General features: G+C 36.9%; 1 protein-coding gene across 1 annotated transcript in view; it reads right to left on the reverse strand.

The window, feature by feature from the left end:
• Positions 1-17,900, reverse strand: part of LOC124521070 (transmembrane protease serine 11F) — a 71,024-nt gene that overhangs the window by 8,136 nt on the left and 44,988 nt on the right. The window contains exons 4-7 of the mRNA XM_047092250.1: positions 9,290-9,357; positions 7,571-7,734; positions 5,333-5,371; positions 369-570 (exon numbers count right to left, since the gene is read on the reverse strand). Of these exons, the coding sequence (XP_046948206.1) occupies positions 369-570; positions 5,333-5,371; positions 7,571-7,734; positions 9,290-9,357 (473 nt within the window). The remainder of the gene's footprint in view (positions 1-368; positions 571-5,332; positions 5,372-7,570; positions 7,735-9,289; positions 9,358-17,900) is intronic.

The raw sequence follows: 17,900 nt of genomic DNA on the forward strand, positions 1-17,900 counted from the left end.
ACTCAGAAGTTAAATGGCTTGCCCAGGTATGTGATAGATCCAGCTGGTTAGTGTCAGAGAGAGATGGCCTGGGGCTCCTGACATGCTGTCAAGAACATTTTCATGATGTCAAGGACATCCACACTGGTTCACAAAGGTTGGGATAGTTTTTCATGAACACCAAAGTACAAAGATTTGTCTTAAACACAATTTTTAAGATTACATTATTTCTGTAGAAAAAATACACTTATAAAATTTTAAAAGCTATTTGGATAATTGTAATATCGTCTTCAAAGTACACTGTATTTTTTGTTCACAACAATATAAGGCATTGTGCAATTACATGAAATTGCACTAGGGAAAGACTCCCAGCAGCCTCGAGAACTTACTTGCGGAAGCAGTGAGCTGCTGTGAGCAGCCACGTGTTACTGATGAGGGTGGCTCCGCACTGATGGCCAGAACCTATGAGCTGGAGGCTGGCCTGCCATGGCCACTCGCCTTCCATGGCTGTTTCCCTCCCTTGGACAATCCTCTCAGTAGAGGAGGATGCTGGTAAAGGCATGTTTGAAGATGTCATCCTTATTCCGCAGCCTGTCACAGAAATGTATGTTAGCTTGTTTTCATGAAAAGGGAGAGAAAAGAAGCATACCCTGATTTGCATAGGGTGCAGATGCTTTGGTAGTCCATTGTGCCTGCTCTTTTTTTTCTTTAATTTAAATCCAAGTTAGTTAGTTAACATATGGTATAATAATGATTTCAGAAACAGAATTTAGTGATTCATCACTTACATATAATACCCAGTGCTCATCCCAACAAGTGCCCTACTTAATGCCCTTTGCCCATTTAGCCCATCCCTCCACCCAACACCCCTTCAGTAACCCTCATTTCGTTCTCTGTATTTAACAGTCTCTTATGGTTTGTGTCCCTCTCTGTTTTTATATTAGTTTTACTTCCCTTCCCTTATGTTCATCTGTTTTGTATCTTAAATTCCACATATGAGTGAAATCATGAGATTTGTCTTTCTCTGACTGACTTATTTCACTTAGTGTAATACACTCTAGTTCCATCCACGTTGTTGCAAATGGCAAGATTTGATTCTTTTTGATCACCAAGTAATATTCCATATTCCATATTCCATATACTACATCTTCTTTATCCATTCATCAGTTGATGGACATTTGGGCTCTTTCCATACTTTGGTTGGCTATTGTCAATAGTGCTGCTATAAACATTGGGTGCATGTGCCTGCTGTTCTTTAACCCTTTCCCAGTACTCAGTGTCTGAGGTTAATCTATAGGGATCTTCCTGATCCTGTTGAGGTTCAGAAGAAGTATTTACTAACATGTCGAGGCATCCAGTCTAGGAATTAACTTCTGTCTCTCTATATTAAGCATATATGGATGGATACATAGAGAGGTAGATAAAAATTTTATTGAGCATCAAAAAAAAGAAAAAAAGAGAGAGAGGTTAGAGTGGGAGAGAGCCAAAGCATAAGAGACTCTTAAAAACTGAGAACAAACTGAGGGCTGATGGGTATTGAAGAGGGCATCTTTTGGGTTGAGCACTGGGTGTTGTATGGAAACCAAGTTGACAATAAATTTCATATATTTAAAAAAATAAAAAATAAAAAGGATTTTACACCATGAAAAAATATATATAGAGAGAGATCCTCTGCTAAGTGTTTTAGATTTATTTATAGCAAGCCACTTTTCAGATGAGGAAACTGAGCCTTGGAAACAGATCATAAAGTGCTAGAGGTCATCCAGCTGGTAAGTGAACGAGTTGGACATAAAATTAGGAGGATCTACATCAAAGCTTGTGTTCTTGCTCCTGAGAGAGAGCCTAGTACCAAATGCAGGTCATGATTCTCCCTTGACATGAATTTATACACAGTCTTTGCAAGTCCTGAATTTAAACAGTCTTAAACAATAATGACCTTTTTTGGTTTTCTAAAATTTGAAAGGCTAGTTTTAAAAAAAATACAGGAATGCCTAGGTGGCTCAGTCGGTTGAGCATCCAAGTTTGGCTCAGGTCACGATCTCACGTTCGTGAATTTGAGCCCCATGCTGGGCTCTGTGCTGATAGCTCAGAGCCTGGAGCCTGCTTCTGACTCTGTGTCTCCCTCTTTCTCTGCCCCTTCCTCACTTGTGCCGTCTCACTCTCTCTCTCTCTCTCTCTCTCTCAAAAATAAATAAACATTAAAAAAATTTTTTTAAATCAGATTCCCTGACAAGAAACCCTCAATTTGTTAGAGTTCAAATCAACTTTAAATAAGACTAGAAAGCATATTGATATATTTTATTAATGTGTCTTTCTTTTTTAATTTTAATAAGTTTTCACCCAAGTTGGGGCACAAACTCATGGCTCCAAGAGTCACATGCTTTACCAACTTAGGCAGCCAGGTACCACTATTAATGAATGTACTTTTCAATTATTTATATTTTTATTAAAAATACTAGGTTTTTTTCAAAAAGGAATATTTTTTCAGAAACAGGTTAAAAATAGACACCTGTAATCATGTTTATAGATTCATCATAATTCCCTCTGAGTTAAATAGCTCCAGTTTAAGGTGACCATGAAATTAAACAGATGGGATTTCTAGGCTAATATATTGGTAGTACCTAATAGATACTTCCTCTCCCAAATTCCTCTTAAAATATGCATGAAAGTAATGCTAATATAAATACTATGTAGTAGTTGTGAGCCAGGCCCTTTATGTACTGTTACATATATTTTCTCTAATTTTCTCAATTCCTATGCTAGGTGTCATCCTCATATTGCAGATGAAAAATCTGAGTCTGGTATTTTTTCAAAGGCAACAGAGCAAAATCACCACAACATAAGGAAAAATAAGAAAAAAAAATATATAAATTCTGGTAGAAACTCCAATAGCCAGTGGGGTTTGAGAGCAACTTCTTGGACTATATAAGCTCTAGCTTGTGAACCAGAATGGTGTGGAGAATCCTGGTAAGATGACAAAGCCATTGTCTTACTGCTATGGGGATTCCCCAGTCCAGGAAATTAAGCTACACTGCACTTGTTCCCAGCCAAGCAGATACTATAGGTTAAGCCATCCCACTGTGACTCATAAACTCTTTTCTTCCTATGTATGTATGTATGCAGAAGCCACATTTCTGGCACACCGTCCTGTAGAGAGATATAGGAAAGATGAGAAATTCTATGAAAATGTAGTTAACCTCATGCAGTGGTCTGAATGTGAACCTGTCAAATTTATGTCAAAATCCTAACTCTTAGAGGTGATGGTATTACAAGGTAGGGCCTTTGGAAGGTGCTAAGTCAGGAGGGCAGAGCCCTCATGAATGGGATTAGTGCTTTGGAAGTCTCCAGAGAGATCTCTAGCCCCTCTATTCATGGCATGATGATTCTTTAAATCTATGAGTTGGAAGAGGATCCCCACTGGACCACTCTGGTACCCTGGTCTCACACTTCTAGCCTCCAGAATTGTGAGCAACAAATTTCTGCTGTTTATTAACTATCCAGTCTATGATATTTAGTTACAGCACCAAGAACGGGCTGAGATGCCTCATAAAAAGTATTTAAGCAGTGAAAGGAAGAGCACTGGCATCAGCGAATGCTACATTTGGTGGTGCAAAGGGGGAGACTGATGTAGTTTTCATAAACTCTGCTTGTAAGATCAAACCTTAACCCTGCATCTTACTGTATAGTATGGTTAGGGACCCCCAAATCAGATGATATAAAAACTCAGAAGACAGACATATTTCTGAAAGTTATCTTCCACAAAAAATTTTAGGAAACATGTTTGTTACCAGCCAAGTTGTGCAAGTAAACATGATCTTAATGTAACAAAAGCAGCCAAACATAAGAGGAAAAATATGCTGTGAGAAGAGTACACATAACAAAAGAGCTGTCGGTAATCAAATAAAATTCTAGATATCACAGGCATATCATAGCAGATATGAAATCCACATGGAAGAGGAAAAGTAACACCAGACAACTGAGATAAGTGGTTTGGGGGAGTACAGAATTGATAAGATCTTTCGGAATGTGGAGGAAAGTGACCTGAACTGTAACTAGAACTAATGATGGATATGGGGAGCAGAAAATGGAATTCAAATAAATCATTGGTGTTCCTGAGGGAGAAGAAAAAGAAAAATTGGAATGGAAATCAATCATCAAATGTACAATGGAACATTTTTCCAGAATAAGAAAAAAAAAACAGTGTACAGATTGAAAACATTCATAATGTCCTAGTCAAAATTCAGTGCAAAATATAATTGTCTAGATTTCTTGACAAAAAATTTAGGATAAAGATTTCCTACATTCATCCAAGAACAAAAAAGTTAACCTATGTAAAAATAAAAAATGCAGCAGCCTTAGACTCTTCCTCTACAACAAAACACTAGAAGAAAACGGAATAATGTGTATAGAATTTATAGGGGAAAGTGTATGACCCAATAATCCTATAAGAAATTGAGATAAAGGAAATTGAGAGAAGGCAGAAAGTATACACAGCAGATATTTTAACAAAAATGAAAGAAAACAGAAATTTAACAGGAAAAACCCTAACTAGTTACCACTTTAAAACATTCTCTTGAATTTGAGAGAATATTAAAATAGAAATATTTAAAGAGAATATGAAAATACAATGTTAGGTGGCGTCTGGGTGGCTCAGTTGGTTACGTGTCCAACTAGGTCTCAGCTCAGGTCCTGATCTCACAGTTTGTGGGTTAGATGCCCACATGGGGCTCTGCACTGATGGCGTGGAGTCCGCTTGGGATTCTCTTTCCTCTTTCTCTCTCCGCCCCTCCCCTGCATGCACACTTTCTCTCAAAATAAAGAAATACACCTTAAAATGTTCAAAATACAATGTTAGAAATATAGTCACAAAAAGCATAATATCAAGAAGCTATGAATTTTCTTTTACTACATTCTGCAAGTCATAAAACTTAAAACTGTATTTGGTGTAAATTTATAAACTTAAATGTTTTAAATATTAAAAATAACCAGCAATAAGGGTGCTTGGGCTGCTCAGTCAGTTAAACGTCCAACTTCAGCTCAGGTCATGATCTTGCAGTCCATGAGTTTAAGCCCCACATCAGGCTCTGTGCTGACAGCTCAGTGTCTAGAGCCTGCTTTGGATTCTGTGTCTCCCTCTCTCTCTCTGTCCCTCCCACACTCACGCTCTGTCTTTCTCTTTCTCTCTCAAAAATAAATAAGCATTAAAAAATAATAACCATTAATAAAACACTAGGTGGTTTACAAAAACGTAAGATGAGCAAAAAAGACTTGATGAATTCTTCTTCTAACTTTTCTGTGACTTTGATTCATTATCTTTGTTATGAAATAGACAGTGGTGGGTTTTGGAACTTACGGCTGTTGAGAAGATTCCTCATCCTTTTGCTGTCGATAGCTGCAATAACCAAAAATTGAATTAGTTGGTCAAAGAATATGTTCTTGTTTATATGTGATTTTGTTCAAATTATCACTAGAAGAAATGCTTATTATCCATCTTTCAAGAGGGCATTAGATTTTTCAGTCAAGGAATATATACATAACTCAGATCTGATTTGGTCCAAAATGTATAATTTTACTTAGAAATGAAAAGAGAGCATTTTTGTTATTTTCTGATTTTTGCTATGAAATCTGCAAAGGACATTGGGAAAGAATGGTAAGGATAAATATCCCTAATTGCCTTCTTTGAGAGCCCTAGCATAACTGGAAGAGGCAATCTCTGATTCCCATGCAGCTGGTGCTCTCTGTATTAGGTGCACCAGACCATGCGTGTCAGGCACATGCCTGGTGGCCAGTGTAAAGGGGCAGCTCCAGGGAGCCAAGGGCATCACAGACTCTTCACAGCCCCATTTCCGGCCCTGGTCTATAAACAATAGGAATTCAGTCAATATGAGTTGATGGTCTTCTCTCACTGGGGATTCTTCCTCCTGGTGAATATTGTAGAAGGTTCCTGCTCAGGCAGCAGGAACTAGAGGCATGAAGAAGCTCTGATATACAGCCTGTCCAGGGACACTCTCCCCATACCACTTTATGCCTCCCTTCTGTGACATCTTTTTCCCTTCAAACTTTTCTTCACGTTCTTTTAAGTTCAATTTCATTGCATTTTTTTTGGTTTGATGTTTGTTTGTTTTGTTTATTTGTCAGAGAAAATTGAGAGGTATATAACGATTTCCTCAGGAACACTGACTTCTCCACAAGAAGGGATATGAACCCCAAACTGTGCTAGAGGTTTCCTGGGCGTTTCACTTCTCTTTATGTAACAGGAGATATATATGTGGCAGAAGAAAATGTTTGTAGCAGAATTTTGGTTATGGAGTATGGTTATAGAATATAATTATTTGATATTAAAACAATAACCTGTAGGGTAAAAAGTCAGTGTGCATGACCAAGAAGTCTGAAAAATTATTTTTAAAAATATTGGAAAAATTATTTTTTAATTGTAAAAAAAAATCCCTTTGACATGTCTTTTATGATGGATATTTTATTTTAGCATACATGATCATGCATTAGGAGAAATTATATTATCAGGAATTGAAATTTAATTTGAGATTGCCCTTTATGGAATGCTGAAAAATATCATCTTTTACTTTGGAATATAATTGATTAACACTTAAGGTAGATAGTACACTCTTCATTATTTCTAATTCATGAAAGTTGTCATTACTGTGTGTGAGGATTCTATCTCAAAATGGATTTTAAGGGGGTTTCCTGATTTCTAAAAACAGAGAAATTAACTTTAAATAATCTTTTTCTTAAATTCATGGATACTTTGACGGGAACAGACTTTCTGGTCCAAAGGGCAAATCAGGAATCTCTGCCCTTGGTGTACTTAATCAAAACAATGAACAGAACCAGAGCACCTACCGCATGTGAGACATCTGCTAGTGTTTGTGGGGAAGGGGTAAGGAACTAAAAAGCCACAGTACTCGACCATGAAACTTATCATTGGAACCCCATGGTTATGCATCTCAGTTTAGATTCCAACTAGCTAAAGGTAGTTTTAATTTCTTAACATCTTTATTTTTGTCTACTTTTGGGGGAAAACAAAATAACTTTTTTGATTTTATTTTGTGAGGAATAAAGGAGGAAATGAACAAAACATTGTTTTAAGTTGGAAATGATCCAGAGAACTTCTTCATAGATCATGGCAATGGTTCTTCCTACAGTGGTAAACCTTTCTAAAGATGTTGGTTTTCTTGATACTATAGGTGCTCATCCCCAGAACTGACCTGTAAAGATCTCTGGGAGTCAGAACACCTGTGCTTTAATTTTGGCCCCCAAGGCTTGCTAATGCCCTGTCTTATATCTTCCTTGAGGCTCAGATTCCTTACAGTGGTGAAAATAATACTTTCCCTCTCATGCTTTTGCAAAGATCCAACATGATACATGGGAAAAATTTTAGAAACCTTAGCAAAACACCTAATCAAATATGAAAATAATTTCCAAAATTAAAATTTGCCTTATAGTGAATTTATATTTTAGATTTACATTGCTATATCAGTGGTGAAGTCTTAAAATGGGAGAAGACATTGATCTAAATCCTTATGAAAAATAAAGAGGATTGCCAAGGAACCACAAAGATGATAAAAGGACTTACATGTGAGCGTGAATGATGATTTGTTTATAGTCAGAGGCAACTGTTTTGTCTTCAGACTTTGATATAAAATCCTCTCAATTTTTTTCTTGATTTGCTCAGCACTATCAGTAGATGGGTATCGAAACATAAGCACCATAAGGATGTTCATACCTTGTTCATCTGGACTAAAGAGAAAAAAGCAGATAAATAGAAATAATAACAACAAAGCCACCTCTCTAATTATTAACTATTTTTACCTATTAAGATTCCCACTAAATTTTTAAAAATGGATGAAATATGTGTGTATCAGATTTCTAAATTATCTCCAGAAACGCTGAGTAGGATACAGAGCTGGAAAAAATTGTTCTTTCTCCTTAATTAGGTCACAGTCTGCAGGCGGTAGTGAAAGGAAGACATGTTCATGAAATCATGCTTTATATGCACTTAAAGAATTTGCTTTTGAAGACATTATAAGCCACGGTAACCAACACCATTTTTCAGTAGTGGTGTGGCAGAGACAATGCTTTGTGCCCACGAAACCCAGTTACCTTTGCCTCCTGACCACAGGGCTAAATTTCATTCCCTAGCCTCCTTTGCAGTTTATTGTAACTCTAGTGAATTCTGTGGGCAGAAATGATGTATCCCACTTCCAGCCTGGCCCCTGAAAACTTCCCATACCACCCTCCCTGCTTTCACTCTTCCTGGATTTGCCAACCAGATACCAAAGATCTAGTGGGCAATTCCATTCTGCAGTCCCTCCCAGTACCCATGTCCCCTGTGGCCACTTCTGACTCTTTGGACTATGTCATGGAAATGAAGTAAACCTTTATTGTGTTAAGTTATTTATGTTTTGGAATTTGATAGTTTACGTATGTTTGGTAAGTGGATAATTAGAGAAAGCACTTATTAAAATAAATGTTTTGATAAGAGGTTCAAAGATATGCATTTATACCATGTATAGGTCTAGAAAGCCTCTAGTTACCTTTTGAGAATGAATTTCACCTTGAAACATATAAAGAATCAAAGTAGGAAGGAAGGAGAGAGAAAGTAAAGTAAGAAAGGAACAAAAGTGGAAGAGAGGAGAAGAAAAGGCAGGTTCTCCTTAACCACAGGTATTTTTATCGTCAAGAAATGAAGCAGACTACTAAGTATTACGTGTATTTATATTTGTATATTGATTTATAGCCACCGAAAAATTTTAAAATTTTTCACCAAAATGGGTAGAAAACAAGATACATTATTTCAGTAAATGCTAAGCCTTTTGGACGTCATATAAAAAAGTATATACTAATTATTAGATGGATTCTAATAATTTGTTTGAGACTCATAACATATGTATGTTTAATTTATGCATACTGCCTCTCATCCAAAAATAAAAATGAAAAGGTATTAGAGATAATAATAAAAATGCAATGGCGTTAAAGAAAAATCTTACTGCAGAGAGAGTCATAGTCTGATTATTGGATAGCCCTACAAAGAGGATAACCAAAAAGAGCTCATCTAAATTCTACTTAGCCCAGTACCAGTGCCATTCTTCCCCTTCCAGCGTCTAATGACTGGCATTGCCTCCAGACATATTCCTGTCATGACTGGGAAATGTCTGTGCACCATAAGCTGACTACTCAGGGTTTATGAAATCTTTGTGTTCCTGTAAAGATTTTCCCAAGGGAGCTGGGCAGTCATGTTGATCAAGTACTTCTTAAGGATACTGGCTTGAAGTTGCAAACTACGTATACATACCTCAGTCTGATAACATGAGATTTGATAAACCGACCTCCTCCAGAAGAACGTCGAAATATCCTAGACATCTGATTAGAATAATTAAACAATAGAAGTATTAGTCATAAGAAAAATGTTACTCCTTTGTCTTTTCTAGAGAGTTGAGGCAAAAATAAGAATTTTGTTTTTTTCCCAGACGGGAACTGGTTTATCACAGTGGTAAGACTAAAAGAGGTTCTAATTTTTGCAGAACTGAATAACTTTAACAAAACTGTATACTTTTGTTCAGCTTCTGTAAAACAGGATAACAACAATATCTACCTCAGAGTTGTTTTGAAGATTAAATGAAATAATGTTTCACACATTTCACACCTTGCCCGTCATATAGCAAACTATTGATAATGTTCATTTGATCATTGTCAAATGAATTTAAGTACCTGTGCTATTTTTAAAGGAAGCATCCTCACTTTTAAGAAAGCCCATCCTAAGTTTGTGGTATTTCCAAATATGGCATCCAGTCCATTGTTTGTTTCAACTCTTTGCTTTCTCTTAAGATTTTTTTTAATGTTTATTTACTTTTTGAGAGAGAGAGAAAGAGACAGAGCCTGAGCTGGGGAGGGGCAGAGAGAGAGGGAGACACAGAATCCAAAGCAGAATCTAGGTTCCAAGCTGTTATGACAGTACAGGGCCCGACGCGGGGCTCTAACCCATGGACCATGAGATCATGACCTCAGCCCAAGTTGGATGCCCAACCGACTGAGCCACCCAGGCACCCCTCAACTCTTTGCTTTCTTAAATAATTATCCCATTACTAAAGCATTTGACATAATAAGTAAGGACGTGTCATTTGACTCTGACACCCTCACTTGTTAGTCATCTTTCCGTGGCAGGCAGTTTCACCACACTCCATACCATCAGCATTTTATTACTCAGCTTCTCCAGCCTGAGCCATTGAAGGATTTGAATGTTCAGTGAGCTGATTTCCTGGGACCTAATTCCCAAAAGACTGTTGAGGCACTGCCTCACAGTAAAAAGCACTGGACTGAGCGTCAGAAATCAGAAATTCCAGGTCCACATAAGTTTACAGAAGGCCCACCACCATGGTAAATCTTTCCCCTCAAATACTACATCCACTGGGAAGAGGGGATATTGTCTCCCTCTCCACAAGATTTCTCCCTCTCCTTGACGCCTTTAAACTAATAACAATGCTCAATAGATTTTACCTACTCAATATTGAATCTCTCTCCTTTCCTCCAACTCCACGGCTGTAGTCTAAAATCAGCTCCTTTGAAACTTGTGCCTGGGTCTCTGCAGCATCCCCTCACTGGCACGTTTATGTGGTTCTACTCTGTCTTTTCTCCCCTCAGTTGTTCCCCCACAATAGTACCAACCGGAGTGATATCCCCAAAGTACAAATTTGAGGATGTGATCCTCCCACTTCAAGCCCTCTGTCTCCCTCAGCATGAGCTCTGCAATCTTATCCCTTCAGTGGCCCTTGAGCCATCCCTACCTTCAAAGCCTATTTTTTCATCTACTGAGTTACCTGCTCTGTCCTAATCCCACTAGACTGATTCACACCTCTATGGCTTTGCACATTTCATTTCCCTCTTTCTACAATGCACTTTTTCCCTCTGCAATTCCTTTAATTACAGTTCTGATACTATTCAGACTCTCCAGTGACAAATAAGTTATCTTTGACTTGCCCTCCTCAAAGTTTAATACTCCATTATTTGGGCCACCCCAGCAACTTGCACATGAGGCTGTTATAGCAATTATCACACCCGTTTACAATTGTGGCTTTCTCACTGTAGACTGTGAGCTATATGATGGTAGGGAGTGTGTCTGATTCATCTTTGTATTTCCAGTGTTTGGGACACTGCCTGGCCCACAGTAAACACTCAATGCATGTTTGATGAATTATGGTGAAAATCCATGAATGAATAAATGAATTAAAAATCAGCAATATGGTAAAGAGAAGAAGAGAATAGCACATTGTTTTGTTTTATCTGCAAATCTTATTGCAAAGTAGAAGTAGAAATCCTTTGAGGCACCTTGGTGGCTCAGTTGGTTAAATGTCCGACTTTGGCTCAGGTCATGATCTTGTGACCCGTGAGTTGGAACCCCATGTCGGGCTCTGTGCTGACAGCTCAGAGCCTGGAGCCTGCTTTGGAGTCTGTGTCTCTAGCTCTCTGCCCCTCCACCACTCAACTCTGTCTATCGCTCTCAAGAATAAATGAACATTAAAAAAATTAAAATTTTTTCCAAAAAGTAGAAATCTATGGGAATATAAAGCAAGGTGGGAGGCAGGAGACTCTAGTGGTGACCCCCCTTTTGTATTGTCATTCTAAGGGTTTGGATCAGTTTTGAGGTATGTCACTTATGATTTCACTAAGCTTCTCTGAATTCATTTTATTTTCCTATATCAAGTAACCTGGAGAAAAATATGATTTTAAGGTCTGCAACAATTTACATAAATGTCCCCTGAAATTTTGACCTGTGCACATAATGGCAGTAGGGGAAAGGATCGGGATTCTGTCATATCAGACAGATATAAGAAAGTACTAAGAATCTGTTCAAACTAGAATGTTATTGTTAACAAGCCTATCATCTCCTGAGGAGTTGACCTCTGTTTAAAAATGGGTACAGTACAGGATTGATGTGACCACAAATAATAGTTTACATGTACTAAAGTCCATACTACACAGTATACATTGACCCAATTCCTTTGTTTAAACCTCACACCATCTTAGGAGTAAAGTATTTTTAAAATTCTCATCACCCTCATTTTGAAGATAAAAAAAAAAACTGGATGAGGACACTTAAGTACACTGATCTGAGGTGGCATAGGAAATGCTGATTCTGGCATTTGAACTCAGGGAATCTGGCCCTAGATCTGGTGTTCTCAAGTATATTAAGTAACACTGACAACTCTGAGCAATTTATATAGCTGATGACAGATGTTCAGGTTGGTGGAAGTAGAGAGGTCCTGGGGCAAGAAACTTTTAAAGAAGACCTCAAATACATCTTTTATGTCCTGAATCTAAACCTTATAAAAGATCATCTCTTGGGAGGTTGCTTTTTTTTTCTGCTTCTGAAAAATGGTTCCTTTTCAGACACCTAATCATTATTGTAAGCAAATTCTAGAGAAAATTAACTTATGTTTATATTTTTCTACTGAGAACTCAGTAATACTACATTTAGTCCAAATTACAAAAACAAATTGTATCTTTCCCTTTTCATGTCCAAATCAAAGAATAGTTGTTGTTGTTGTCGTTGTTTTTTAGAGATTATTCTGTTTAAAACAAGATAGAGGTTAAGCTAAAATGGAGGGAAAGTTCACCTTAAAATCAGATCCCACTTGTAGTCCTTGGCTTGAACTCCAGCATCAAAAAACAAAATGACGTGTTTGAAACAATACGTGTGACTCTGACTAATAGGACATCCAGTTACTATCTTTCACAAGCTTGAGCTTGCACCTTCCCTCTGGCTGGGAACTGCATTCAGATTAAGTCCTCATAAAGATCAGTAGTTACTGGATGCCACCTAGGGAATCCCTTTCCAGGTCCACCCACGAAAATAAGTCAGGCAAGTTTAAAGATTTTCTGCTACTGTCAGGGGAATATATAATAACAGAGGGTGAATACACCAATAAAACAAATCCTTTGTCCCTTTCCTCTCCAAGAAAACTTCCTCTTAGCTCAAAAGAATTTTTCCTTCCTCTGAACTCCTAGAATACCTTTCATTCACATCATATATATTTGACAATTACATTCTGTACTGTGGAAGCTTTCATATTACCAAATCATCTTCTTGTCTAATTTTTCAGTTTGTATTCTTTTACACGCACAGAATTTTATACATAAACTATATTATAAACTACAATAAGCAAGAGACTGTGCTATTCAAATCTTGGCATTCTTCATAGTCTTACACAAAATAGGTACACAATAACATTTTCATTAACTGATTCTCCAGCTGTGGTTAATCATAAACAACAGTGTGAAGAAAAAAAAAATGCTGGCTTTTGCATCTCTTCATGTCTTTTTCACTATATTCTGTCCCCTTCCTTTTTTTTCTCATTTACTTATTCATTCAACACAATGGATCAAGAGTTTTCTATGTTTAAGGCACTGTGACAACACTGGATAAAAATTAGTAAATGAGGTACCTGGGTGGTTCAGTTGACTAGGGTTCAACTCTTGTTTTTGGCTCAGGTCATGATCTCACAGTTCATGAGTTCAAACCCCGCATCAGGCTCTGTGCTGACAATGCGGAGCCTGCTTGGGATTGTTTCTCTCCCTCTCTCTCTGCACCTCCCCCTTGTGCTCGCTCTCTCTCTCTCACAATAAATAAACATTAAAAATTAGTAAATAAAAAGTTGTGGTCCCTGAACTCATAGAATAGAGGGACAGCAATAAGCAAAAATAAATTAATTACAAGAGGCAACTCATATAGTTAAATAAGATAGTTTTATGGTTGGAGGGTCTATAATATGTAAGGGTTTTCCAAGGAGGGACATTTAAGTGAAATCTAAAAAATCAGAAAGAGTAAGCAAGAGCAAGATCATGGGACAATCTTCCAGGTAGAAGAAATAGAATGTGCAGAGCATCCCCCACCCCTCAAAAAAAAAAAAAAGTCAATATGATAGAGAACAGTGAGAAAGGAGGAGTGTAGAAATTGGAGGAATAGTCAGGGGCAGAGCATTAAGCTCCTTAGACGACTTTGTAAAAAGCTTGGATTTTATTATAAGTACATAAAATGACTTATTCTAAGCCACTTACGAAATTTTAACCAAAATAAAACCTATTGTATGGGGTTTTTAGTTTTTTAATTTTATTTATTTTGAGAGAGACAGAGACAGTGTGAGTGGGGGAGAGGCAGAGAGAGAGGGAGACATCCTCTGCAGGCTCCGCACTGTCAGCACAGAGCCTGATGGGGGGCTCAAACTCATGAAACCATGAGATCATGACCTGACCCTAAACCAAGAGTCGAACACTTAACCAACTGAGCCACCCAGGTGCTCCTAACATCTGGTTGCTATGTAGACAGATATTAGAGGTTGCTATGTAGACAGATATTAGAGGGAGCCTGAGTGGAAGCAATGATTATGGTGAGCTGGCTATATGAATGATTATCTAGGTCCAGGATAGAGATAGTGAATTAGAAGTAGAAACATCAAATGTGAATGGATTAGACATGAGGATAAGGAAAAATAGTATTCTAGCAACTAGATGGACAGTGATGCCATTTGTTGAGTGGAAAAATGTAGGAAAGAGAGAGTGAGAAGGCAACAACTTTCAAAAACTGGATTTAGTTATAACTTCAAGATGCCTGTGAGAAATCCATGTGGAAATGTCAAGTAGACCATTGAACGTACAAGTCTAGGGTTCAGAGATATCTGGGTTAGAGATAAAAATTTTTAGAATTAGAGTTATTGTATACCCATTGGTACTTCCCCTTTTTTTTCTGCTAAGAGATCCCTGCTTGCCTACAGAGAAATCATTCCATATGATCCAGTTGAAATTAAACTTGCCCCTTCTCCCACCTAACACAAGGTAGCACAGGTTTACTCTCTTGGTCACAGTGATTAGTGAAGGGTTGAGGAGGTATTCCAACTTTAGCCAACTATATTGATTCTTCAAAATTTCCTTCAAGGACTATTACGGAAAAATTTCTTTTCTTGCTTCAGTTAATAACCTGGTAACATGTGAATATAGAATTAATGTAAGCTATTTTGTGTGCCACATGGAGAATAATAATAATAGCTTGAAGACATTGTTTGAGCCTCTGAATCCCACCATATCTGAAGTCAAATGAATCTCTAGGTTTTCCCACAGTCTTCTCTCCCTCCCTCCCTCCCTCCCTCCCTCCTTTCCTTCCTTCCTTCTTCCTTCCTTCCTTCCTTCCTTCCTTCCTTCCTTCCTTCTGTTTGACTTGTTAATTGGGTTTCTGGTACTTTCTACCCAAAGTGTTCCATTTATTATGGGAATAGGAATTTACAGAGCAACAGAGCAACAGAAGAAGAAGAAGCAAAGTCAGGATCATGTCTCAGATGATCTGGAGGCCTAGCCAATGGGAATTATATGTCTATAATCACTTACAAGCAAATATTTTTTTTTCTCTTTCTTAAGGAGTTTCTTAAGAAGCTGAAATCACTTACAGATGATGAAATATGGTAAAAGATGAAATGTAGCATACTTGTTCCCTATCTAAACTGCATTTACTGGGAAGGTGTACTCATAATCCAGCTTCTAGAAATATTGATTGGTAACAGCTTACACCTGTACTTCTCCGGAGGCCTGCCTTGTCTAGCCTGAGCACCTCACTTATTGATGTCTGGGAGCTTATGCTCCACCTTACCTGGACAGCTCTAATTGGTATAACATAAATAGCCCAACCCTCTTACCTCTGGGTGCAATCACCTGTGAAGTAATTTAGTAATAATCTTTTGGATTATTCTGAGCATTGATTTTCAAAGTGAAGCTAATGATTCATAGAGGATGTGAAAAATATTAGAACTTCTATTTATATTTATTTTTCAATTAAAAAAAAAAGTTTTCAGAGCACTGGCCCTAAGGTGTGGAATCTTTCCAAGAGTGCACTGATTAATTACCTAACATCTCCAAGGGGAAAGTGAAGATCAGTCTGTGTTAGAATATCTAGCTGAGTGCTAGTCTTAGAAAAGGTACACAGTAATTCCTTGCTGCATTGCATTGAATTAAATAGTCACTCTTCAGTGACTTTTTAACATAATTAAACTAGCAATTCTTAGAATGAAAACAATTATTATCTTGTTTTAATTACTATATTAGTTATTTTTTAAACTCTGCCAAAAACAATGGAGCACACGTCAAAATATAAATCTGTTTTCTAAACAAAACAGTTTTGTGGCAAACCCTACCACACATCTCGCTCTGGCATTTCAGATGGGCCTTGGGGCAGAGAATGACACTAGAGAAAATAACTATCTTAAATTTTTTTTTGCTGAACCTAATATTGGAGCACCTAAATATATAAAATAAATATTAACAGAAATGTAGGGAGAAATTAGCAGCAATACAATAATAGAGAATTTCAATAACCCACTTGACACACTGACTAGATCATTCAGTCAGAAAATCAATGCAGAAACAGTAGAGTTGAACACAATAAATTAAATGACTAAAAGACATATACAGAACATGCCCTCCAATAACAGCAGAATACACATTTTTCTCAAGTATGCATGGAACATTCTCTAGGATAGATCATATGTTAGGCTATAATCAAATTTCAATAAATTTAAGAAGATTGAAATATCAGTTATCTTTTCTGATCACAATGGTATACAACTAGAAATCAATAACAATAGGAAAATAAGAAAATTCACAAATATGTGGAGATAAAACAACACATTCCTGAGTAAGCAATAAATCAAAGAAGAAATCAAAAGCAAAAACATCTTTAAAAAAGCAAAAAAAAAATCTTGAGACAAATTCAATATTGATACACAACATACCAAAACTTAAGTGATACATAAAAAGCAATTATAAGAGGGAAGTTTATAGTGATAAACACCTACATCAAGAAAGAAGAATCTACAATAAAAAACCTAACTTTATACCTCAAGGAACTAGAAAAAATAAACAAATAAAAACTAAGCCCAAAGTTAGCAGAAGGAAGGAAATAGATCAGAGCAGAAATAAGTGAAATAGAGACCATAAAAATAATAGAGAAGATTAATGAAACCAAGAATTGGCTTTTGGAGAAGTTAAACAAAATTGACAAACCTTTAGTTAAACTAAGAAAAAAAGAGAGAAGACTCAAATAAATAAAATCAAGAATGGAAGAGGAGACATTACAACTGATACACAGAAATAAAAAGGATAGTAGGAGACTGCTATGAACAATTACAAGCCAAAAATTGGATAACATGGAAGAAATAGGTATATTCCTGGAAACATGCAACCTATCAAAACTAAGTCATGAAGATACAGGAAATCTTTAAAGACCAATAACAGAAAGGAGACTGAATCAGTAAACAATAATCTTGCAACAAAGAAAAGTACAGGACTAGATGACTTTACTGGTGAACTCTACCAAACATTTAAAGAATACCAATCACCTCAAACTCTTCCAAAAAATTGAACAGGAAGAAATACTTCTAAACTAATTCTATGAGGCCAGCATTACCTGATACCAGAACCAGAGAAGACTATAGGAAAAGTACAGGCTAATATTCCTGATGAAACATAGATGCAAAAACCCTAAACAAAATGCTAGCAAACCAAATTCAACAACACATAAAAGGATCATACACCATGATCAAGTAGGATTTATCCCTGAAATACAAGAATGGTTCAACGTAAGTACATTGATAAATGTAACACACCACATTAACGGAATGAAAAATAAAAATCATATGATCATCTTAATGGAGACAGAAGAAGCATTTGATAAAATTCAACATCCTTTCATGAGTAAAAACTCTTAACAAATTAGGCATGTACCTTAACATAGTAAAGGTCATATATGACAAGCCCATGGCTAACATCATATTCAGTGCTGAAAAGCTGAAAGCTTTTCCTTTAATCAGACACAAGACAAGGATGTCCATTCTCACCACTTCTGTTCAACCCAGTGCTGAAAATCC

The sequence above is a fragment of the Lynx rufus genome, unplaced genomic scaffold (genome assembly GCF_022079265.1).
Source record: "Lynx rufus isolate CCGP_SWC_20201006 ecotype Redwood Valley unplaced genomic scaffold, mLynRuf1.p SCAF_3, whole genome shotgun sequence".
In the NCBI taxonomy this organism is placed as follows: Eukaryota; Metazoa; Chordata; class Mammalia; order Carnivora; family Felidae; genus Lynx; species Lynx rufus.